Genomic DNA, 24929 nt, shown 5'->3' with positions numbered 1-24929 from the left:
TTGAGTAACAGTAAGAAGAAGGAGGAGCTGAAGAGGAAGAGGACGATAATAGCGCGATCAAAGGTGAGACGACCACAACGATAGGATTCTCGCTGAGCCCCACTGATTTGGCTACCAGCGGGGCTAACTGGTAGATTAAACTCTTACCGAAGCCGGTCGGGAGCAAGGCGAAAATGTCCTTCCTTTCAATAAATACCTCCAGGGCTGCTCTTTGCTCCGTTTTCAATGAGAACTTCCCGTTGAATGCTTTCAATACAGCATCTACCGCTGTGTCAAAGGCTTGCCGCTGCTCCATGTTCGTAATGTTTCTAATGAATGAAGCGCTTCCGGCATAGATTCTGTAAACAATCTATGGCTTCCGGTCGCAGTTCTACTACGTCACTGCCTTGAACACGCCTCTACCCAGGGCCGTTGGAGATGCTCAAAGTTGATTGGCTCCCGATTTTTCGGGAGCTTGGAAGAGCTGGAGACAGCTTGCCTTGCCAGACTAAGCTCGCAACAAGCCCTCGTGTTGCATCACACTTAGGATGGGCGGGCCCAGGCTAATACAAAGTACTAGATGTAGGAGTTTTTGTTGTGGGGTGTACTCATTTTTGCACCACACTAATTTGAGTAAAACTGAAAAATGTGTAATCTAAGTTTATATTATTAACCTTACTTTCCCGTTATAAGTGAAACAGATGTTATATTAAACTTTGTCTTGTCAACATTTTGGAAATTGTTTGTGTTCATTGAGATATTGTTTAAAATGTTACTTTTCAAAGGGGGTGCACTCATTTACGCTCAGCACTGTAGTTGCCTAGAGCTACCTCAGAGGATCGTTTTTGCCATAGTTCAGCAAAAATGAAAGTTTATTTTTGACATATTTGGAAAAACAAGATTAAATAAAGCTAGCTGGTTAATGTTCCACGAATGGGTGGATAGCGAAACAAAGCTAGTTAGCTTCTATCACTGGAAAGAGAGTGAGAGGAGAGAAAGTTTTAAATATAGCTAGCTGACTAGGTTTACCTCAGAGGATTGTCATTGCAGTAGCTGAACATAAACGATGTTTAGCTTGCTAGTTAGTTACTGTCATTGTAAAATAATTACAGTATTTATTTAAAAGAAAAAAGCTAAATAAAGCTAGTAGGCCAAAGTATCAGAAGAACCATTAATTATACCAGTCATTTAAGATGTATTCATGTGGTCTGTGTGTACATGCAGCCTGTAGGTGTGTGTGTGTGTGTTACTGTATCACATTTCTAAACTACACCCTAAATTCCTGTGGCTAACCATGTGTTTCAAATATGCAAACTGTGTGTAGTAGAGCGCAGCTGCACAGCATGACTGTTCAGCGATGTTGCTTGTGTGTGACGTTCTCCAGTGAGCAGAACTGATCTGGGGTCGAGTGTGATTGCACGAGTTGAAGCAGTATTTCCTGTTACAGCAAAGGTGACTGCTGTGTCACGTCCTGAGTCATGACCTAGACAAGTTACTCACTGATAGACAAATCCAGTTTAAACTGGTTTGATTAGTGTTGGTTAAATAGGTGACTGAAAGGGTGCAAAGGGACAGAATTTGTAGCGGTGGTCTTACCGGGTCAGCTCTCCGAGCCCCAGTGTGTAGAGTGCAGGCTGTGATCACAGTGTTAATGTTGTGAGTAAGACGTAATGTTTCAGGAATGTTGCACAACTCCACTGACCTCGACGGTAACCACAGAGACTTCCGTAAGCACTTCTTTTTCTGGGATTGTGTGAAGTCGGAGCTTTGTTTGTTATGGGATTTTTCATGCTGGGAAAAACACTGGAGTGATTCAGTGGCATCAGTGATTCACTCGAACAGAATGACAGGCTTGCATTGTGGTGTTTTGTTTTTTTTTTGTTCCCTCCTTCACTTAAAGCGATAGTGGGGACAAAAAAATTCAATGTAACCCCAAATGTAGTTGATTAGCCTTTTAAAAAAAAATTGTGCTGGAGATAATGTAGCTGATAATCATCATTACCAGTTTAACATGGAAAATAAATACGTTTAAAACAAGGAGGTGTGGCTACTGTGCCCATCAGTAGCAGTGAAGGGGTGTGGCCTCTGTGTGTGTGTGTGTGTGTGTGTGTGTCAGGTGCAGTGAAGGGGTGTGGCTTGTGTGTGTGTCTGTTAGGTGCAGTGAAAGGGTGTGGCGCGTGTGTGTGTGTGTCAGGCGCAGCGAAGGGGTGTGGTGTGTGTGTGTGTCAGGCGCAGCGAAGGGGTGTGGCGCGTGTGTGTGTGTGTGTCAGGCACAGTGAAGGGGTGTGGCGCGTGTGTGTGTCAGGCACAGTGAAGGGGTGTGGCGCGTGTGTGTGTGTGTCTGTGTGTGTCAGGTGCAGTGAAGGGGTGTGGCTTGTGTGTGTGTGTGTGTGTGTCAGGTGCAGTGAAGGGGTGTGGCCTGTGTGTGTGTGTGTGTCAGGTGCAGTGAAGGGGTGTGGCGCGTGTGTGTGTGTGTCTGTGTGTGTCAGGTGCAGTGAAGGGGTGTGGCTTGTGTGTGTGTCTGTTAGGTGCAGTGAAAGGGTGTGGCGCGTGTGTGTGTCTGTTAGGTGCAGTGAAAGGGTGTGGTGTGTGTGTGTGTGTCAGGCGCAGCGAAGGGGTGTGGTGTGTGTGTGTGTGTCAGGCGCAGCGAAGGGGTGTGGCGCGCGTGTGTGTGTGTGTGTGTGTGTGTCAGGCACAGTGAAGGGGTGTGGCGCGTGTGTGTCAGGTGCGGCGAAGGGGTGTGTCTTTTGTGTGTCAGGTGCAGTGAAGGGGTGTAGCTTGTGTGTGTCAGGCACAGCGAAGGGGTGTGGCTTTTGTGTGTGTCAGGCGCAGCGAAGGGGTGTGGCTTCTGCACGTCTGTGTGTGTCCCCAGCGCAGTGAAGGGGTGTGGCCTGTGTGTGTGTGTCCATCCAGCGCAGTGAAGGGGTGTGGCCTGTGTGTGTGTGTCCATCCAGCGCAGTGAAGGGGTGTGGCCTGTGTGTGTGTGTCCATCCAGCGCAGTGAAGGGGTGTGGCCTCTGTGTGTGTGTCCGTGTCCAGCGCAGTGAAGGGGTGTGGCCTGTGTGTGTGTGTCCGTGTCCAGCGCAGTGAAGGGGTGTGGCCTGTGTGTGTGTGTGTGTCCATCCAGCGCAGTGAAGGGGTGTGGCCTGTGTGTGTGTGTCCATCCAGCGCAGTGAAGGGGTGTGGCCTGTGTGTGTGTGTCCATCCAGCGCAGTGAAGGGGTGTGGCCTCTGTGTGTGTGTCCGTGTCCAGCGCAGTGAAGGGGTGTGGCCTGTGTGTGTGTGTCCGTGTCCAGCGCAGTGAAGGGGTGTGGCCTCTGTGTGTGTGTCCGTGTCCAGCGCAGTGAAGGGGTGTGGCCTGTGTGTGTGTGTCAGGCGCAGTGAAGGGGTGTGGCCTCTGTGTGTGTGTCAGGTGCGGTGAAGGGGTGTGTCGTCTGTGCCTGATCTAAGTATGTCCTTATATATTATGACAATTTTATTATTAAAATCCTCCAGTTTCCTGCTGAGTCTCAAAAATCAACAGAATGATGATTGAGTAAAATTGAACAGACAGACTGGGTAATTTGTTTATCGCCCGTTGAGCAGATGAGTACAGGCTGATGGAGAAGAGGAAGCGAACAGAGGGAATGCTCCAAAACCTCAAACTGGGCAGCATCATGTCAGGTGAGTCGTGCATGTGGTCCACTGGAATAAAAGAGCAATACATCAGTCACACCTCACGATTAAACCTTCATTTTTTATAATGTGTGTGTGTGTGTGTTTAGATCCCACCCCTCAGAGGCCTTTCAATCCTGCCAGAAGAACACTTACAGTTTCAAAACCCTCAGCTTCTGCCAGCGCTCCACCAGGTAAACACGCCTTTCACTCACCTTACACAAGCGCCCAGTTTATTGACAATAACACTGAACCGAGTGTGAGGTACGGAGATGTTCCTGGGTCAGTTTTAGTATTTTTTTGGGGGGCATTAGAACTATATTAAACAATGTCTAGGCTATTTATAATGACTTGAAATGACACGTTGGGGTGCTGTGTATTACATTTTATCTTCCTGGTTTTATTGCTATGTGCTGCTTTTTTCTTCAGAAAAAATGCAGAGTGTTGTTTAAAAAAAAATAAATAAAAAGCATTCGTTTTCTCCAAACTTTGAAATACGTCAGTGTCTGTATGCAAAGTTTTCTCCGAACTCTGACGTTGTGTGTCTCCCTCTAGTGGTGAATCCTGTGTCATGCGTGAAGCCCCCTTTGTACAGCACTCCTGCTCCAGGCCATCTGTTCACCCAGCCCAAAACCGAACCGGCGCCATCCAATGGAGACGGATGGAAGTTCTTCAGCAATGTCACCGTGCAACCTTCCGCTGCTCCGGCTGCATCCGTCGCTCAAGATTTCCGCACTGTCAACCTCTCCGACCTGCACGACAACATTTTCTCCACCTTTTCTTCTTTCTCTCCCGCCGTTCCAGATCAGTCCGACTCGGGTAGCAGGAGGGATGGAACCGGGGCTAACGCGGTTGGGACTGCGGTGGCCCCAGAGACCCAAACCCCGTTCGCAACTCCCATGGGCCTGATAGATGAGCACGAGATTCCGGAGTTCCCGAGTTTTTCTGAAAATCAGTCGTCAGATATGGAGCACATCAACACTGACGAGTTTCAGGCGCTTTTGGGGCAAAGCGGACTTCCTGGAGACGGCACTTCGGCTGCTTCTGTGTGTCACGCCAGCGCGGCAGGAAACATGACCGTCGATAACATACTGGGTTCTAATGGTGCGGAGCAGGTGGCGAGAAACGTGGGCAACGGGAACTGGATGATGAGTTTCCCACCAAGCATCGTCAACCTTTTGCAGAACGAGCAGATGACGGATACCGGCTTGCCCAGCACATCCGCCCCTCCCCTCGGCCTTGACGAGATGGACATGCTGAACTCCATGGATGAAGATCGTCTCATGTCCATCCTTAACAGCAGCAGCCAAGCCAACTTCCTGTCCGGGCATTCCACTTAGAGGTTCTAGACAGTTGGGTTTGCTGCACCATCCTTATATCAAGACTGGAACTAAAAAAGAATAAGGAAGAGTGGGACAGAAGACAAAATGGAGGCCAGATTTTCACAATGCCTACTGAGGCCATCTCCGCACACACATTCATTATCTCATGCCTGTCTTTTATTTCTTCCTCCAATCAAAACACATACATTTTCACGCATACCTAACAGCATTTTAAAATTGACCTCGCTCTTTCCAGTTCCACTTCTCTTTGATGAAAGCATAGCTCGCGTTTTGTAAAGAGCCTCGGCTCTGAAAGCGATCCAGAGCCGCGGTAAAGGATCGGCCACACCCACTCGACGGACCGTTCCTTTCTTCGAAAACGGAATGAAGTCATCCAAATTAGATCCAGCCTTCGAAACAGACCTTGGTAAACATTAAAGGTCCACCAAGTTCAAGTATTTTTGTTACATGTTATAAAATACTGAGGGGAAAAACATGCGAAAGCTGATGGGTTTGGAAATGTTGACGTCATAACGATGGAGAATCATCCCTGACGTGGCACTGGCATTAGTTCCTCTTCATATATGATGCAAAGCCATGTGACTGTTCATGTGATTAGTGGTTACTCAGTAATCGACATAAGTCGAGCAGTATGGTGATTTTTTTTTTTTTTGCTTGTTTTTTGGTTATGTGGTTGGGATTTTGGGGTTCGGTTCTCATTTAAATCACAACCATAATTCAGAGCTGTTCGACTACTTCGTGGACTTGTCAGAAAATTTACGTTCTTGTTATTTTATTTTTAAACAATTGGCTGACAATGATTGTGTATGTGGAAGGGGAATATATTGCTTGTAATAAAATATTGCCATATTTATTAGAAAAAGAGGTTAGGCAAGACAGATTATGGCAATATATCCAATCTTACGACGTATCAACAGCTTGTACAGTGTTACTCAAATGTAATGGCACCCCAGGCGATTTCCAGCCTAAACATCACGTGACCTAACGGTTCGAAATTTAGCCTTCGTCCAAGCGATTTATCTGAAGAGATGATCGATTTGATTTTATCGTTTGAGGCGAGGTCTGATTCTCATCAGCCTCCCGCGCGTCCTGCATTTAGACTCGTTAGATCGAACAGTGTCCAGTCTCTGTCTGAAAGACATAGAAATGGAACAGGAGTCAAATTACGGTTGAGAATTTTATTTTTTGGACACCAAGACTTACAAAGTCTGATTTTCAAAAGATGAATAAACGGTTAAAAAGAGGAATATTTTCATGGTGCCGTAAATATTATTTTATCACGCTTTTTGATAAATGTATATTCTAAAATAATATAATACATTGTGAAAGGTGGAACAGTTATTTTGGCTGCCATTTTTGTCAGACTTTTAACGTAGTTCTCGATAAGCAGGGTTTCTTGCAATGCTGCCTGAAATCGCATCCTAATTACGCATAAGTCGGTTCCTTTAAATGAGATACAGGCGAATGGTGCATGTTGGAAATTGTGATACAGGACGAGGCCTGGTGCCAATACTTTTGGACAAAACAGTAAGTGCGTCGTGAAACGAGGGTAAGCAAGGTGTGTGTATATAGTGAGTAAAGGAAAGTGATATAGCAGAAGTATATCACAACATAGCCTATATCATGGTATTATGTAGTAAGCCATATGATACCAAGTGGGCTGTGTGCAGAAGTTTTGACGCCCTGTCCGAAACACGCCGTGACGATGGAATAAGGAATAAGAAGGAAGGAATAAGAAACACTGGGCGGTGTGCTGTTATAGCAAAATAGGCAACGGTATGGTGGTGTGATGAAGCAGAGTTATAGTTACCCCTCTGGTATCTACCACAGCAGTTTGCATAAGATTGAATCTTTTTTTTTTTTTTGTTAGGGCTAATAAATGAGCGTGTCAGGTTTTTTTCTTTGTATTTGACTTTTATAACGGCAGCACCGACTGATGCTGGATGTTACAGAAAACAAAATCAACACCTTCTGCCAAATTAGATTTTGTACACTTAAATAACAGCAGTGTATAGGTTTTTCTGTCACACACAGATTGAGTATGCGATCAGTAGTACATGTGTAAGCGTGAAAGGAATCAGAAATGCTGAAACTGGTATAATTTGCCCATTCTCGTTACAATACAAGTTTTCTACGATTGAATACAAATATCCTTTTTGTTTATATCGTTGTTTAGTGATGAGAATATGAAGGGATTGTTTCCACTCACTTTCCTATTATTTCTGATAGTCAAATGTTTTTATAATTACCTACTGACTTGTAATCCGTATGTGTAAAAAGATGTATGTAGATTTGATACTCGTGTCGTTGATCAAGTAGACACTGAAGAAACAAATATATTTCCATTAAATATACTAAACTGGTGTTGGTGTTATTTATAGAATTGTTTGGTCTGGGACTTAAACCATGCACTGGTCACGGTGGTGAATTATTCATCGAAATTCATGAAAACTAGGGCGGCACTCTTCTAACGTGCAAAACCACTTAAAGTGCATATTCTGGACCAATTTTGTGTTTTTTATATATGAAAGTACGTCCCTTTACACACTCATCCAGAAGGGTAATTTTGCACAAGGCCATCTGTCTACAGCAGAAAAAAATAAAATAACAAAACGCGTCTGGAAAAATCCCAAGCGAGCCTGGAGCCAGATTCATGACGTCACCTGCGGAAGCGCCAGCAGGCTGCGCGAGCTTTGCACGGTTTCAGTGCACAGCCTGTGTAGACCAAGCGCTCCCATTTCTCTCTCATTGTCCGGTCTTTTGGGAAACGATGAGTACTAATCCCATCAAGATTGGTGTTGCTACACCCTCCTACAATACATCTGTTAACCATTTTAATAATTACGTGATAACGTTGAAGAAATTTGCAGAAAACCACCAGGTCGTTTTCTCATAAACAAACCAGCGCTGACGTAGGATTCAGAGGGAGGCGTCCCGCACACGACGTCACGAAAATCAATGTTTCCCGGGAAATCCAAACGCCAAGTTTTTTCAGAGGCGGACCAATTCACCTCAAGTGGCTTGATTTCAACTGAATTTTTCTGGTATTGCGCAAGGTAAAAAAATTGCACAAAATGCAAAATGTGACATATTTGACCAAAGTTTAAAATAAGAGAATTACACTGATCTTGCTCCTGAATTTACCCGTGATATGTACTTTAATATGTCTGGATATGTTTCCAAAATTATTACACTAAGTAACTTTAAAATGCACATTGATAAAACTTGCTGAATTCGTGCTGAGTTTATCTCAAGAAGAAAAGAAATGTATCACAATGGAAAAATAACTTCGTTCCGCCCGAATAAGTTCCAAATCTGTGCTCAAATCAGAATTTAAGGGAGTTGTACTCAATAACGTACAATATGACTCGGGTAGTCAATGACATGGACAGGCTTTAATTTTCAAACAAATTTTGCATACACTGTACACACACAATCTTGCCTATAAATACCCGGGGGAAATGATGGGAAAATTGTCATTATTGAAGATGCCACGCCTAAGCCAAAATCAACGTGAACAGGCCATCGGGATGTTGCGTGCCGGAAGTATACAGACAGACAGGTCGCCCGGCACTTCGGTGTTCATCATTCGACCATTTCCCGTTTGAGTCAGCGTTACAGACAGACAGGGAGCACCAGGGATCGTCCACGCCCTGGTCAGCCTCGAGTCACGACACCAGTTCAGGATCAGCACATCAGGCTAGCTCACCTCCGTGACAGATTCCTGACACCCTCAGTCACTGCTGCTGAGACCCCTGGACGACACAGACCCAGAATCTCCAGCATGACGGTCCGAACATGGACCAACTGTCACTTTGAATTTTTTTATTGTGAATTAATTCTTGAGTTTGACAATAAATGTCCTTCATCGATGTTTCAAGATGTGTGTGCATTACATACAATATCATAAATTTCAAATATATGCATGGATCTAAAGTGATATCGTGTTGAATTCCATTGTGCGTTTTTAAAGTTACTTAGTATAGAATGACATGCCTGCATGTGTATCACAGAGGAATACTGGTACCTGTGAACGTGGTATGAAGTCATGGTATTTCTACACTGGTTATGTTTTGTCACTGGATTTTAAGATGGTTGGCAAATGCTATATCGCGAAAACGAAAATAAATTGCCGGGTCCCTTCCTTGGCCCATGCTACACCATTCCACCAAGTTTCATGGAACTCAGGTTTGTAGGTTTTGTATGATTCTGCCTAAAGATGGAAAAACCAACCTCATCAACAGTATTACCTCCTTGGCTTTTTGGTTTAACTTCGAGGTATTCTCTGTTGTTTGCAAAACTATACAATGGACATGGAGTTCAGTGATGTAAAGACAGAGAACAGAGGTGCCAATATTTTACAGCCTAGCTGCAGCATTTCTGATTTGACAAGAGGTACACAAACGTTATTCTATATTGATTTTTTTTTGTGTGTGTGGCTAAAACGGTCATCCGAACAAACGTGACTAACATTCTCTAAGTGGAAAAGCCTTGCTTGCAATAAAGGTGACGTTTGGTTCGAGTCAAGTGACCTGTGAGTCAACAGAAAATAGGAAGGCGGGGTTAAAACAAACTAGATACATGCAAGATGTGCTGTTTATCATTTTTGATGTGGCCAAACATTGGCTAAAAATACGGTTGTGGTACAATTCTGGTTACCCAATCTCGACAAAATCTCAGTATCTGATTGCTGTCGACAATAAGTACAGTGGTGGTTGAAAGTTTGTGAACCCTTTAGAATTTTCTATATTTCTGCATAAATGTGACCTAAAACAACATCAGATTTTCACACAAGTCCTAATAGTAGGTAAAGAGAACCCAGTTAAACAAATGAGACAAAAATATTATACTTGGTCATTTATTTATTGAGGAAAATGATCCAATATTACATATCTGTGAGCGGCAAAAGTATGTGAACCTCTAGGCTTAGCAGTTAATTTGAAGGTGAAATTAGAGTCAGGTGTTTTCAATCAATGGGATGAAAATCAGGTGTGAGTGGGCACCCTGTTTTATTTAAAGAACAGGGATCTATCAAAGTCTGATCTTCACAACACATGTTTGTGGAAGTGTATCATGGCACGAACAAAGGAGATTTCTGAGGACCTCAGAAAAAGCGTTGTTGATGCTCATCAGGCTGGAAAAGGTTACAAAACCATCTCTAAAGAGTTTGGACTCCACCAACCCACAGTCAGACAGATTGTGTACAAACGGAGGAAATTCAAGACCATTGTTACCCTCCCCAGGAGTGGTCGACCAACAAAGATCACTCCAAGAGCAAGGCGTGTAATAATCGTCGAGGTCGCAAAGGACCCCAGGGTAACTTCTAAGCAACCGAAGGCCTCTCTCACATTGGCTAATGTTAATGAGTCCACCATCAGGAGAACACCGAACAACAATGGTGTGCATGGCAGGGTTGCAAGGAGAAAGCCACTGCTCTCCAAAAAGAACATTGCTGCTTGTCTGCAGTTTGCTAAAGATCACATAGACAAGCCAGAAGGCTATTGGAAAAATGTTTTGTGGACGGATGAAATCAAAATAGAACTTTTTGGTTTAAATGAGAAGCAAACATTTTTGGTTTAAATGTTTGGAGAAAGGAAAACGCTGCATTCCAGCATATGAACCTTATCCTATCCGTGAAAGATGGTGGTGGTAGTATCATGGTTTGGGCCTGTTTTGCTGCATCTGGGCCAGAACGGCTTGCCATCATTGACGGAACAATGAATTCTGAATTATACCAGCGAATTCTAAAGGAAAATGTCAGGACATCTGTCCATGAACTGAATCTCAAGAGAAGGTGGGTCATGCAGCAACACAACGACCCTAAGCACACAAGTCGTTCTACCAGAGAACGGTTAAAGAAGAATAAAGTTAATGTTTTGGAATGGCCAAGTCAAAGTCCTGACCTTAATCCAATCGAAATGTTGTGGAAGGACCTGAAGCGAGCAGTTCATGTGAGGAAACCCACCAACATCCCAGAGTTGAAGCTGTTCTGTATGGAGGAATGGGCTAAAATTCCTCCAAACCAGTGTGCAGGACTGATCAACAGTTACCGGAAACATTTAGTTGCAGTTATTGCTGCACAAGGGGGTCACACCAGATACTGAAAGCAAAGGTTCACATACTTTTGCTACTCATAGATATGTAATATTGGATTATTTTCCTCAATAAATAAATGACCAAGTATAATGGTTTTGTCTCATTTCTGTGAAGATTCTCAGTCATCCAGGTCATAGTAAACCGTGGGTGGTAAAAGAGAGCAACTGGACTTGCTTGAAGATTCTTGAAGACGTTTCACCTCTCATCCGAAAGGCTTCTTCAGTTCTGTCTGACTGGTAGGGAGCATCAGATATTTATCCTCTCATGGATGAAAAGCTCATCTAAGGTGTCATTGAGTCATCCTGTTGGTGTGGGTCATCATAACGACTCTCGAGACCGTTCACAACCAGCCCCCAGTGACCCACACCAACAGGATGACTCAATGACACCTTAGATGAGCTTTTCATCCATGAGAGGATAAATATCTGATGCTCCCTACCAGTCAGACAGAACTGAAGAAGCCTTTCGGATGATAGGTGAAACGTCTTCAAGAATCTTCAAGCAAGTCCAGTTGCTCTCTCTTACCACCCACAGTTTTTTGTCTCATTTGTTTAACCGGGTTCTCTTTATCTACTTTTAGGACTTGTGTGAAAATCTGATGATGTTTTAGGTCATATTTATGCAGAAATATAGAAAATTCTAAAGGGTTCACAAACTTTCAAGCACCACAGTAAATGGAAAAAAAAAAAAAAAACCTTCCAAATTTGAGAACCAAAAGTCTAAGGGGTGGAACTTGATCTGCTCCAATACCAAGTACAAGCCTAAAGGCCTCTGCATGCTCTTGCGACAAGGCTTTCGCAGATAGCTTTTCGCAGACAGTTGTAATTTATCGTTGAGCGGGGAGTAATAGGCGTGCGTGATGTTATTCACCGCCACAACGCAAGGGGGCGCGACGTCGCTAGGAGTAGTTGGTGGGTGTGGTTAGTGGAGTGTTTATCCTCCGGTTACTTATAATGACTAGAACTGGAGTCGTATAGATGTACGTACTTCCTCACTTCCTCGATCAACCGCTCTTCGTGCTGCTCCATCTTCGCTCGTGTTTTTAAAAATGGCGGTCGTGAAAACAAACCAAACCGGGAAAGTAGGGAAGCGGAAGTGCGTGTACAGCGGATGTAGAATGGACCAATCGGAGCCCTCTTGTCTGCGACGCTGTCTGCGAGGCTTCTGCGGTGGTCACAATTTTTGGGAGGTGCGCGCAGAGCGTCTGCGAAGGTGGGGGGGGCTACACAGACGCCATCTGCGACGCCATCTGTGAGGACTGTGTTGTCAGCATAAATTGGCCTTAAGCCCTAACCGACTGAACACACTTCTCCAGCCTGAAACACACCTCACCCCTTGACTTCTGGCTTCGCTCTTGTCTTGGAAGGAGGAGCTGGATCAGCTGACTCCACCCCATGGACTTTTAGTTTTTCAGCATTTATTCAGTTACAGAATTCTGCCAGTATTCCTGTGATCGTGTCTTCAAACACACATAGAAGTACCTTCAAGAAGAATTCATGGAAGCATTCTCCAAACAGTGTTTCACACCTGTTTATTGAACATAACATGTGTAATCTTTTTGTTCCTCATCAGTCAACACAAATGATTAATGGTAATTGGCATCATGGTAAGGAAGAGATGAAGTTATTTGTAAATTACTACAATCTCTTTAAAATTGGCTTAAAACAAAAGCCAAACAAAAAGAAACAGGGAACTATTTTAGGTGAAAGAGAGAAGATTCACGTTGTTCTGAGGTCACTCACACACACCCACACATGCATCAGTACCATCAGGACAGTCCTCAATGCTGGAGGAGTTTTCTTCATCTGCTTATGTCACCTCCAAGTTGGTGATTTTGTTGATGATGTGTGAGCGCCGGGGCACGCACTCTAGATCGAACTTGCTCTCGTAAATGGTGGGGCACAGCTTCCAGCGGTTATTCCTGTAAATCCCCAGATAGGTGTAGACGTCTGGTTTGTAAGACAGAGGACACTTGATGCCGGTCGCCCTGATGGCTGCGTCCAGCTGCATCACCTGTTCTTCATCGGTGAAGTTATCGTTGTAGACGCAAATGACGTGCCGTCCGTCCGAGTTGGGCTCGCGTGGGCTCACTTTGGCGTTGGAGATCTTCTCGTCCAGGATGGCTCTTGCTACACACTCCCACGCGTGGTCCACTTTGAAACCTGTGTCCAGGTGCATCAGCCATTTCCCCGAGAGCACGTTGTGGTTCAGAGCGAGCTCTTTAATGGTCTGGAAAGTGACAGCTCGGCCGCTGGAGAGAAGTCTTTCCCAGCTCTCCTGCAAGCCCAAGACGTCGCCGTTGCTCGGGCAGTGGCTGGTGCCATACACGGCGATCCACCCTACAGGACCCGAGACGTCGTCCCCGAAGCGGCTCACCTGTGAGGGACGATTGGACTCCAACCAACTGGGGAACTCGGCTCTGGGAGTTTTACGGGCGTCGAATTCAATCCAAGGACATAGATCGGCCGCCATAGCCTCGGCTGCATAATCCTCTGCTGAAAGAGCTTGAGGATGGTCGTCTTCTTCCTCCATCTTCTGTTCTGGATGCGACTTGGTGGACTGCGGCGTTTAATCCTGTGAACAACAAATACTCCAGGAATCACCTTTTGGCTTTCTTTTCCTTAACGTGAATTTTGGGATGCAGCGATATCAAGATGTTACTCATCGATACCGATACCAAAAGGAGTACTTCGAGTCAATCAATTAGCTTTGTACGTCTAACGGCGCCTATAGACGGTCAGATCTCAGCAATCGGATACGTTTACCGCATGCCACACTGTGCAACATGGATGGATCTAATGAACTTGGACATTTGATGTATGTAGAACGTACAATGAGAGCACCTAGTGAATCATAGGCTACAACGCAAGTCGATATATACGAATAAAACGTCATCAGTTCAGTGCGTGTTACCAATCCGCACTGCTGTAGTGGTCAACAATGAAGCACTGGGGTCTAGTGTCAGTATCACGTTGATCAGTGCATCATTTCATGCTGCATTCCTATTGGTTGGTTTGTCGACTTCAGTTGTGAGATGGTCATCTTAAATTTCTGACACTTTCCTTACATTACAGGCATTTAGTAGATGCTCTTATCCAGAGCAACTTATAACACACACAGAGCAGCCTTGGGAGCAGTTAGTTAGTTAGTAAGCAAGCATTCTTGCTGGTCCAGGGAATCAAACCAACAACCTTTTAGTCCCAAAGCTATTTCTCTAACCATTAAGCCATGGCTTCCCCGCTTTCAGGACATCTTTGGTCACAAGACTGTTTCAACAGCCTTCCTCGTTTTTAACGTTCACAGTCGAGCCACCGATTTGGAGCTGCAACCAAATTTGGTCAGCCCAAAATCACTCTGTGCGTACTCGCCAGAAAATGTTTTGTTATCCATAACAGAGCGTCTGAGTGTCGCCAACCTGAACGAGCAAAGCAGCATCAGCAAGTATAGGCCTTAAAAGGGAGGGCAAGATATCATTCGTTGCACCTTGAGGGGGAAAAAGAAGCACGTGTCTCAGTGCTCACAGAACTGAACTGCTCTCAAGCCCAACACGTATGCTTTCACCTGTTTGTTTAGGTTCAAGTGATTTGATGTTGAGAACACTTGACTTGGCGGAGGTAATCGCTCTACTGAGCGCCCTTTTAGTTTTTACGGTCACTGCTGTCAGGTTTGCCTTCGTCCTAGTCTATTAAAGCTATTGATTCTGTATATTTTGCAAAATACAAATCAACAAGGCGGCACGGTGGTGTAGTGGTTAGCGCTTTGCCTCATAGCAAGAAGCTGAACCGTCGGGTTTGAGCCCCGTGGCCGGCGAGGGCCTTTCTGTGTGGAGTTTGCATGTTCTTCCCGTGTCAGCGTGGGTTTCCTCCGGGTGCTCCGGTTTCCCCCACAGTCCAAAGACATGCAGGTTAGGTTAACTGGTGGGAATGGTTATGTGTCAGCCCTGTGATGACCTGGCGACTTGTCCAGGGTGTACCCCGCCTTTCGCCCATAGTCAGCTGGGATAGGCTCCAGCTTGCCTGCGATAAAGCGGCTAGAGATAATGAGATGAGATACAGATTAGATTAGAGGAGCCTGTTCAGTGACGGAATGCTCCTTCCCAAGTGCAGGACGAACAGACTTAAAAACTCCTTTGTCCCTCACGCCATCAGACTGTACAACTCCTCTCTGAGGGAGGACAGAGGACGGGAAGGAGCAGTAGCCTAGCCTGACAATAAGCAATACCGGACAATGTGCAATATAAAGTGCAATATCTCTCCTGCTGCCCCCCCATATCTTATTCTTTTTATATTTGTATATGTAAATACTTAATTTATCTAGAAGTTTCTTCTCTATTTTCTATTCTCTGTTTATCTGTAATGATCCTGCTGGAATCTTAATTTCCCTGAGGGAACCCTCCCAAAGGGATCAATAAAGTTCTATCTAATCTATGAATATAAATCATTGATTTGCATGACAACCTAGACCAGATTTGCCACATAGTAAAAAGTGTTGATATCGGAGTTTGAGAAAGTTAGTCCGGTATCGAAACAATACCTGAGATCAGTATCGGTATCGATGCAGCCTTAATTTTGGTACAAATTAACAACATGCTGCCAAACAATACAATAGAATACAATGCTGGTGACTAGTTCATTGCTAAACATTAAGCTGTCTTGATTTATATAAACATACAACACAAAAAGAAAAATATTAAAACAGGAAAACGGAAGTCACCAAAACAAACAACTCTAACTGGACTTTAGAGATTTAGCAACCGGCTAACAAACTGCGTTCCTATGTTTATTTTCCGTTACAGGTCACAGACAACAAACAACTCATTTCATAGTACAACTTTTCTTTCCTTACATACTTAAAAAAGACGTTTATGAGATCACTAATCTAAGCGCTCTTATTGTATTACATTATATCTACATTTAGCTCCCCTAACTATGCTAAATGCTAACGGCTAGCACACTACAGTTCCAATACCAAACTTTATTTCATGTCACAAACAAATTCGCGTTAATATTCATTTTAAAAAAAACTTACACAAGTGAACCGATATGAAACCGATTCTACATACTGCTCAAGATTTGTAGACAGAAATTAGCCGCCGACTTAAATAAAACAACAAAAATCCACAACACTCCCACTACTTGCTTGATTCAGAATCACTGGAAAACGGAATTGGGGGTGGTGTTGCGATTCGCATGCGTGTGTCCTGCCTAGGGCGCCTAGCTAGTGCATGATTCTGTGTTTATCAGAAGACGGACTTTTCTCCCAATTGAGTGGATAAGTGAGTGTATTGGAATGTGGCTTGAGCGGCGCTAGCGTGAATTCGGCTGGAAGAGGAAAAAGAAGCCGCACAGACCGAAATAGTGACCTGGGGAAAAGAAGAAGGATTGTAAATAATAATAAGACGTAAATAAATAAATAAATAAATTCAATCTGGGATTAGAAAAATAATTTTAAAATGCCAAGCAAAAAGAAGAAATACAACGCCAGGTTTCCTCCGGTAAGTTGGTTAGCTTTAGCTACCGACAGCTAGCTTTATCAGGATTAGCGAGCTAAGCTTAATCTTTATAGTCAGTTTCCGGGTTTTTTTTTTTTTTAAAGCAATCAGTGCGTTTAAACATCTTATTATTGTCTAGTTAGTGCGACTAATATCTCATTTATCCCTGGAGCTCCAATCCAACATGGCTGTTTGACGTCAGTTTAGCAAACCAATGCAAATGAGCTCGACAAGGCCGATGCTAACTATTTACACCAGCGACACTTTCGATAGATAGCTGCTTATTTTCGTTTCACAGTGCAGTTATTAGGTGATAAAAATACACCTGGTGGATGGAAGGGGTTTATTTTTAGGATTTTTTTGCCTCAGGAAATGCAGTTAGCTGGAGCAAGCTAAGCTAGGAGGAAGCTAAGCTAGTTGGCTAGGAAGCGCACACACACACAGTACTAACAGACTCGGTGTATTGTTATTGTTATTATTCTATTAATACACTGTTAAATGAGAGATTTGTCATGACAAGCAGAGTTTTTTTTTTCAATTATTGTTGCTAAGTTTATTTCTGTAACGCAAAATGCACTTTTGTCTTTTTGCTAAATTCTTCTCTCTTAACTGTTCAAGCAGCACAGCAGATAACTTTTATTACATTCTGTGAGAACAGGAATCAGAATCACTTTATTAATCCCTGGAAGGAAACTCAAATTTGCTACCAAGCTCCTGAACCAGAGAAGGCAAGGCAAGTTTATTTATATAGCACATTTCATACACAGTGGCAGTTCAGTGTGCTTTACAGAGGTAAAAGCAAAACAGTAAGCAATAGAAAATAAAATAAAGGGGGAAGAAGAGAGAGAAAAAAAGAATTAAATAGTAGAAATAAAATAAGTGATGCGCCTTGCGCTGCATCACTAATAATAAAATGAAGTAAAAGTTCAGTAAAAAAACAGCAGAATAAAATAGAATAAAAGTTAAGTAAAGTTTAAAACATGCAGAGACTGTAAAAGTTAAGTCAAGTTTAAAACATGTCAAGATGACGATATTTATCAGTTAGCAGAAAGCATCTGAGAACAGCTTGGTCTTTAAGGGCCCCATACATGTTCAAAAAAGTCGTCAAAATTTTGTATCAAAATTTTGATACAAAGTTTGATCGTGTGTAGGTTGTTTTGATGTCAAAAATTTGATGTCAAAATTTTGAACCCAAATTTTGACATATCGAATCACTTTGATATTTTTTGAAGAGTCGTCAAATTATTGATGCGTGTGTGGGGGGCTTGTCTTTCCAATTGCTTGCGGAGACGTTGCAGTCAGGAATTTCAAGTCTTCAAAAGAATTTCCAGATGCCAGGCACCTCAGTGTGATGGACGAGCGTTCACTTGGTGGTATAGATGAACGCATCACAGTGTCTTCTTTCAATATCAATGGCTTGATAAGGTCCAACTAGACAGGGACACTCTAACGAGTGCAAACCCCGCCTTTTCCCTATTAAAATACATTGGGCGAAAATTTCGAAGTTCTGGCATGACCTTGACCTTTGACCTCCAAAATTTAATGGTTTCCTTCCTGGGTGATTGGCAACACGTACAAAATTTGGTCCAAATCGATCCATTGGTTCTTGAGATATCTTGCAGACACACAGACAGACAGATACACACACACACACACACACACAGACTGACGCAGGTGAAAATAATAACTCCTCCGACTACTGTCGGCGGGGTTAATAATTCATCGAAGGATGGGGCATCCATCCTAAGGAAATTACGGAAGTCCTCTGGTTCTTTGAGACGAAGTTCTCTGAAGAGGTTGACGTGACCGTACATTTGCCGTTTCAAAAACCAGTCTTTCGACCATTTCCGTCGATGCCGAGGCGGTTCATTGTCCAAAGCGAACACAAGTGCTACGGCCACTGCTGCGTCCATGTCAAAGTTTTTGACAATACTGAATTTTTGATAGAAAAAACATTGAATCGTGTGTGGACATTTTGCTATCAAAATTTTGCTATCAAAATTTTGATACAAAATTTTGACGACTTTTTTGAACGTGTATGGGGCCCTTTAGTCTAGATTTGAAGCAGCTGCCAACAGCAGGAGCATTTTTGATGTAGCCTGGGCCCGCCCATCCTAAGCGTGACGCAACACGGGGGGCTGTTGCGAGCTTAAGGCCAATTTATGCTGACAACCCAGTCCTCGCAGACGGTGTCGCAGACAGTGTCTGCGTAGCCCCCCCCCACCTTCGCAGACGCTCTGCGTGCACCTCCCAAAAATTGTGACCACTGCAGAAGCCTCGCAGACAGCGTCGCAGACAAGAGGGCTCTGATTGGTCCACTCTACATCCGCTGTACACGCACTTCCGCTTCCCTACTTTCCCGGTTTGTTTTGTTTTCACGACCGGCATTTTTAAAAACACGAGTGAAGATGGAGCAGCACGAAGAGCGGTTGATCGAGGAAGTGAGGAAGTACGTACATCTATACGACTCCAGTTCTAGTCATTATAAGTAACCGGAGGATAAACACTCCACTAACCACACCAACCAACTACTCCTAGCGATTTCGCGCCCCCTTGCGTTGTGCCGGTGAATAACATCGCGCATGCCTATTACTCCCGCTCAACAATAAATTACAACTGTCTGCGAAAAGCTATCTGCGAAAGCCTTGTTGCAAGAGCATGCAGAGGCCTTTAGTCTGGCAAGGCAAGCTATCTCCAGCTCTTCCAAGCTCCCGAAAAATCAGGAGCCAGTCACCTTTGAGCATCTCCAACGGCCCTGGGTAGAGGCGTGTTCAAGGCAGTGACGTAGTAGAACTGCGACCGGAAGCCATAGATTGTTTACAGAATCTATGCCGGAAGCGCTTCATTCACTAGGAACATTACGAACATGGAGCAGCGGCAAGCCTTTGACACAGCGGTAGATGCTGTATTGAAAGCATTCAACGGGAAGTTCTCATTGAAAACGGGGCAAAGAGCAGCCCTGGAGGTATTTATCTTCTTCCTATTACTCAAGCAGTTTCCGTCGCGTCACATACGTCAGAGGAAAGAGTGATGTGATTGGTTTAAGCTTCGTCACAGCCTTTTCTGGCTTCGACCAGTAGCAAACTGAGGCATTTCAGGGAGGCGGGTCAACCACGCGCTTTGGGAAACGGTTGGGCTTAATATCTTTGCCAGACCAAATGCTCGCAGAGCTTTGAAGTTGCGTTAGCCAGGCTATTTTTGATGTCCTCTGGGAGTTGGTTCCATAGCTGTAGTGCATAGTAGCTAAAAGCTGCTTCACCACACTTTTTAACAACAGGTTTTAGAAGATGTGTAAAAATAGAAGATAAAATCGTCTGAAAAAATAAAATAAATATAAATAAGTTCAATAACTTAAGTAAAAGCAAAATGAAGTGATTCTATACACAGTCAGTGCGTTTACATGCACAATCGAATTTCTGCCGTAGCTCGACTGAAATCGAAGTTCTAAATGCCATGGAAACACCTTAGCTCGGCTGAAATCGAACCGAACTGGATTTCTCGGAATCGAGCTACGCGACCTAGATTATGCGATTTTTGCCGAGCTACTTAGTGCATGTAAACCCTATCGAGCTACTTACTTCAGCACTGCCCCTTCCGGAAGTGACGAGACCACAAGCGGGAAACACAACAGCCTCGGTCGGCATGACAACAGTAGTAGTAGCGAGCAGCAGAAGAGGTCAGGAGGAACAAGGAGAACGAACGAACACGGAACTGATAACTTGGTTTATACGCTTGAATAGCTCTTCATGACGACAACCGGAAGTGTACCAACACGATGGGGCGTGTAGCGCCACCTGTGGCTCGGGTGCACAATTTACCTCACACAATAGCTCGATTTCCTTGTGTGCATGTAGGATTGGATTTCTCTGGCACCCCTGCTGGGACCCTTAGCTCGATTTGGATGTGCATGTAAACGCACTGACTGATTCCTATATACATATATTGCACCTGAGTTAGTATACATGGTAAAGACTTGGCAATGAACTTGGTTCTGATTCTGACACAGGATTTACTGCAAAGTGAGAAATAAAAGAATATAGTATAGTAAAAATAAACAGCATTAGATTAGATTCAACTTTGTCATTGCATATGTCACAGGTACAAGGCAACGAAATGCGGATTGCATCTAACCAGAAGTGCATAGCAGTAAATAAGTGTAATATACATAAATGTACAGGAATTACAGGGTATGGAATGGTAGAACGAGATGATGGACATTTACAGTATGTTCAAAATGTGCAATCTGAACAAACTGGGCAGCACCTTCACAGCAAGAAGGTTCCAGGTTCGAGCCCAGCGGCCGGCGAGGGCCTTTCTGTGTGGAGTTTGCATGTTCTTCCCGTGTCTGTGTGGGTTTCCTCCAGGTGCTCCGTTTTCCCCTACAGTCCAAAGACATGCGGTTAGGTTAATATGGGACGGCCTTGGGCCGAGCTGCCGTTGAGTGAGGCACCTAACTCCCAACTGCGCTGTTAGCATGGCTTCCCACTGCTCTGGGTATGTATGTGTGTGTGCGCTCATTGCTCACGTGTGTGTGTGTGTGTGTTCACTGCTTCAGATGGGTTAAATGCAGAGAGGAAATTTCACAAGTGTGTGATGAATGAATAAAGTTGTGCTTTCTTTCTTTCTGTAGTGCAATGGTATGATACATAGATATTTGCAGTATATACAAAACACGATATGTGCAGGAAAATGGGGGCTGCGATAGTGAGGTGAGAAAGAGAGTGCAGGCAGGGTGGAGCAGTTGGGGAAGGATTTCGGGAGTCATTTGTGATAGGAAAGTCCCAGCAAAAGTGAAAGGTAAGATGTATAAGACAGTAGTGAGACCAGCTATGATGTATGGATGGGAGATTGTACCCTCAACGAAGAGACAGGAGGCAAAGTTGGAGGTGGTGGAGTTGAGGATGTTAAGGTTTGCGATGGGAGTGACGAGGTTGGACAGGATAAGGAACGAGCACATCAGAGGGACAGCACACGTGGAGAGCTTGGGAATGAAGCTAAGAGAGATGAGACTGAGATGGTATGGGCACATCCTGAGAAGAGATGCAGAGCATGTTGGAAGGAGAATGTTGAGGATGGAGCTGCCAGGCACACGAAAATGAGGAAGGCCAAAGAGGAGATACATGGATGTGGTGAGAGAGGACATGAAAGTGGCAGGTGTGGTAGAGAAGGACGCAGAAGACAGGGAGCAATGGAGACGAAAGATCCGCTGTGGCGACCCCTAATCGGGAGCAGCCAAAAGAAGATACAAAACACGATATGAATAAATAGTAGTGCAGATAGTGATGGTGCAGTGAAGTCAGTTCTGGGGGGTGTTTGTTGATGAGTGTGTGTTTTTTGGGTGGCGGAGTTCAGTAGTGAGACAGCGGAAGGAAAAAAAAAACTGTTCCTGGACCTGGTGGTTTTGGTCTGAAGGCTCCTGTAGCGCCTTCCAGAGGGCAGGAGAGTCAACAGTTTGTGTGCTGGATGGCAGGAGTCTTTGATGTTTATGGCTCTCCTGAGACATTGTTGGTCCTGGGATCGAGATGCTGACCTCTTCTGCTCCTCGGACCTGCCTGATCCATCCTGGTGCTCTGTTGCCCCTTTTCCACCAAAGCAGTTCCAGGGCTGGTTCGGGGCCAGTGCTTAGTTTGGAACCGGGTTTTCTGTTTCCACTGACAAAGAACTGGCTCTGGGGCCAGAAAAACCGGTTCCAGGCTAGCACCAACTCTCTGCTGGGCCAGAGGAAAGAACCGCTTACGTCAGCGGGGGGGCGGAGTTGTTAAGACTGACAACAATAACAAGACCACGAAAGATCGCCATTTTTAAGCGACGAGAAGCAGCAGCTGTACAAACGCGAAGTCATTTATTATTGTTGTTGTTGTTGCTGCTTCTTCCACGTTGTTTTTGCTTCGATATTCACGCCAAGGTTTATGAAACGTAGCGACGTAACTGACGTATACAGCGACGTAACGACGTAACTGACGTATACAGTGACGTGATGACGTGTCTTCTCTTAGCACCGCAAGCGATGGAAAAGCAAACTGGTTCTCAGCTGGCTCGCAAGTTGAACGAGTTGTGAACCAGCACCAGCACTGGCTCCGAACCAGCCCTGGAACTGATTTGGTGGAAAAGGGGTATGTGTCTGGAGTCTCATCGCATCGCTCCTGTGGAGGACGGCCCCACGTGGACAGTTGGGGGTCGCGCCTGGAGGACGCTCTGGACTCTTGCAGTGGTGCTTTTGTGGCTGGGGACTGCAGTTGACTTGCTGACTTTGGGACTGCGGTTGTCATGAACGGTTTTGCGCTCGGGTTTCCGTCGGTGAGGGGGTTTATAGCATCAACGAAACTGACTTTATGTTCGGACTGTTAATGTTATAGTCATGTTGTCTGTTGTTGCCCAAATGAGGATGGGTTCCCTTTTGAGTCTGGTTCCTCTCGAGGTTTCTTCCTCATGTCGTCTGAAGGCCTCTGCATGCTCTTGCGACCAGGCTTTCTCAGATAGCTTTTCGCAGACAGTTGTAATTTATCGTTGAGCGGGGAGTAATAGGCGTGCGCGATGTTATTCACCGCCACAACGCAAGGGGGCGCGAAATCGCTAGGAGTAGTTGGTGGGTGTGGTTAGTGGAGTGTTTATCCTCCGGTTACTTATAATGACTAGAACTGGAGTCGTATAGATGTACGTACTTCCTCACTTCCTCGATCAACCGCTCTTCGTGCTGCTCCATCTTCGCTCGTGTTTTTAAAAATGGCGGTCGTGAAAACAAACCAAACCGGGAAAGTAGGGAAGCGGAAGTGCGTGTACAGCGGATGTAGAGTGGACCAATCAGAGCCCTCTTGTCTGCGACGCTGTCTGCGAGGCTTCTGCGGTGGTCACAATTTTTGGGAGGTGCGCGCAGAGCATCTGCGAAGGTGGGGGGCTACGCAGACACTGTCTGCGACGCTATCTGCGAGGACTGGGTTGTCAGCATAAATTGGCCTTGAGGGAGTTTTTCCTTGCCACAGGCGTGTTCGTTGGGGATAGATTAGGGATAAAATTAGCTCATGTTTTAAGTCGTTCAAGTTCTATAAAGCTGCTTTGCGACAATGTTTATTGTTAAAAGCGCTATACAAATAAACTTGACTTGACATCAATTGCTTCCTGTAGACATCCTCAATAGGAGGACGCGAGGTTCCCATGACACGCTGGGCGATCTTCACCACCCTCTGCAGTGCCTTCCGGTCCGAGACACAGCATATTGACTACCAAAGTTAACTACCTTAAGACTTTTATTATAGTCCATTAAAAGCCAAAGAGTTAAAAATAAATACAAAGTTGTTGTTACAACACTAGGTTTTCTCAGACTTTTTTATTTGTTTGTTTTTTATATATGAGTGATTCCACGCTTATGGGTACTGAAATGGGGACATGAACTTATTCACCTAAAACCATTTCTTTTTTTAACCGTCAGGTCACAAAACATGTAATCTTTAATGAATGATATGTTAAAAGATAACTTTAATTTTCTGAGATGTAATAAAAACATATTTATATGCCAAAGTCAAGCCTATGAGTTCCAAAATGATGTCTGTTCCATTACTTCTGTTACGATTGTCCATCTCGCGTCTGTTACAAATTAATTACAATCTAGCTCTATACCATGTTAATCTTATTGAAAGAATGTGTATGTTTATTCTACTACACATGTTTATTAATTATATTTGCTAAAACATCACCTTCCTATGTTTCAAAAAGTAATTCTACATTGTTAAAATTGAGAATATATATGTCCACAACACTTCTGTTACGTTCTGACTTTGGCATATAAATATGTTTTTATTACATCTCAGAAAATTTAAGTTATCTTTTAACATATCATTCATTAAAGATTACATGTTTTGTGACCTGATGGTAAAAAAAGAAATGGTTTTAGGTGAATTTTTAAAAATAAGTTCATGTCCCCATTTCAGTACCCATAAGCGTGGAATCACTCATATGATATTTTGGCTTGAAGCTATAGAAAAAGCTCTCTCTACACACACACACACACACACACACACACACACACTCCTGTGCAAAAGTCTTAGGCACATGTAAAGAAATGCTATCGACCCAAAATGGCTTAAAAATTAAGTGTTTCAATATTAAATACTATAAACAGCAGTAAGCTGTAATAAATGAAACAAAGTCGATATTTGGTGCGAGACGACCCTTTGCTTTAAAATAGTCTGAGGTACAGTGAGTGCAGTTTGATGCGGAAATGAGCTGTAGGTTTTACTGAGCATCTTACAGAACCAACCGCAGTTCTTCTGGACACTTTAACTGTCACACTCGCTTCTTCATTTTGCACCAAAACCCAGCGGCCTTCATTATGTTTTCTTTTTTAATCTGAACAGTCGTCTCTTGTGTAATA

The 24929-nt window shown here is 44.1% G+C and overlaps 3 protein-coding genes across 3 annotated transcripts in view; 2 read left to right on the top strand and 1 right to left on the bottom strand.

Moving 5' to 3' along the window:
• The window catches only part of rela (v-rel avian reticuloendotheliosis viral oncogene homolog A), a 45096-nt gene extending 37759 nt beyond the window's left edge, over positions 1 to 7337 (top strand). Inside the window, exons 9-11 of the mRNA XM_060917052.1 lie at positions 3563 to 3640; positions 3742 to 3825; positions 4187 to 7337. Of these exons, the coding sequence (XP_060773035.1) occupies positions 3563 to 3640; positions 3742 to 3825; positions 4187 to 4971 (947 nt within the window). The 3' untranslated portion in view covers positions 4972 to 7337. The remainder of the gene's footprint in view (positions 1 to 3562; positions 3641 to 3741; positions 3826 to 4186) is intronic.
• A 5248-nt stretch (positions 7338 to 12585) lies between these two features.
• Positions 12586 to 16706, bottom strand: c3h11orf68 (chromosome 3 C11orf68 homolog). Its single transcript, XM_060917050.1, has 2 exons — positions 16099 to 16706; positions 12586 to 13644 (listed from the first exon to the last, which is right to left on the bottom strand). Exon 2 carries the CDS (start codon positions 13600 to 13602, stop codon positions 12880 to 12882), a length of 723 nt encoding a protein of 240 aa, XP_060773033.1. The 5' UTR covers positions 13603 to 13644; positions 16099 to 16706; the 3' UTR covers positions 12586 to 12879.
• drap1 (DR1-associated protein 1 (negative cofactor 2 alpha)) overlaps positions 16329 to 24929 on the top strand; it is a 49105-nt gene continuing 40504 nt past the window's right edge. Inside the window, exon 1 of the mRNA XM_060917051.1 lies at positions 16329 to 16564. Coding sequence (XP_060773034.1) covers positions 16523 to 16564 — 42 coding nt within the window. The 5' untranslated portion in view covers positions 16329 to 16522. The remainder of the gene's footprint in view (positions 16565 to 24929) is intronic.

The sequence above is a fragment of the Neoarius graeffei genome, chromosome 3 (assembly GCF_027579695.1).
Source record: "Neoarius graeffei isolate fNeoGra1 chromosome 3, fNeoGra1.pri, whole genome shotgun sequence".
In the NCBI taxonomy this organism is placed as follows: Eukaryota; Metazoa; Chordata; class Actinopteri; order Siluriformes; family Ariidae; genus Neoarius; species Neoarius graeffei.
Note: the sequence above shows the minus strand (reverse complement) of the source record. Positions and strands in the feature narration are given on the sequence as shown.

Coding starts and splice junctions, on each gene's coding strand:
- c3h11orf68 (XM_060917050.1), bottom strand. CDS start 13,602: ATGGAGGAAGAAGACGACCATCCTCAAGCTCTTTCAGCAGAGGATTAT.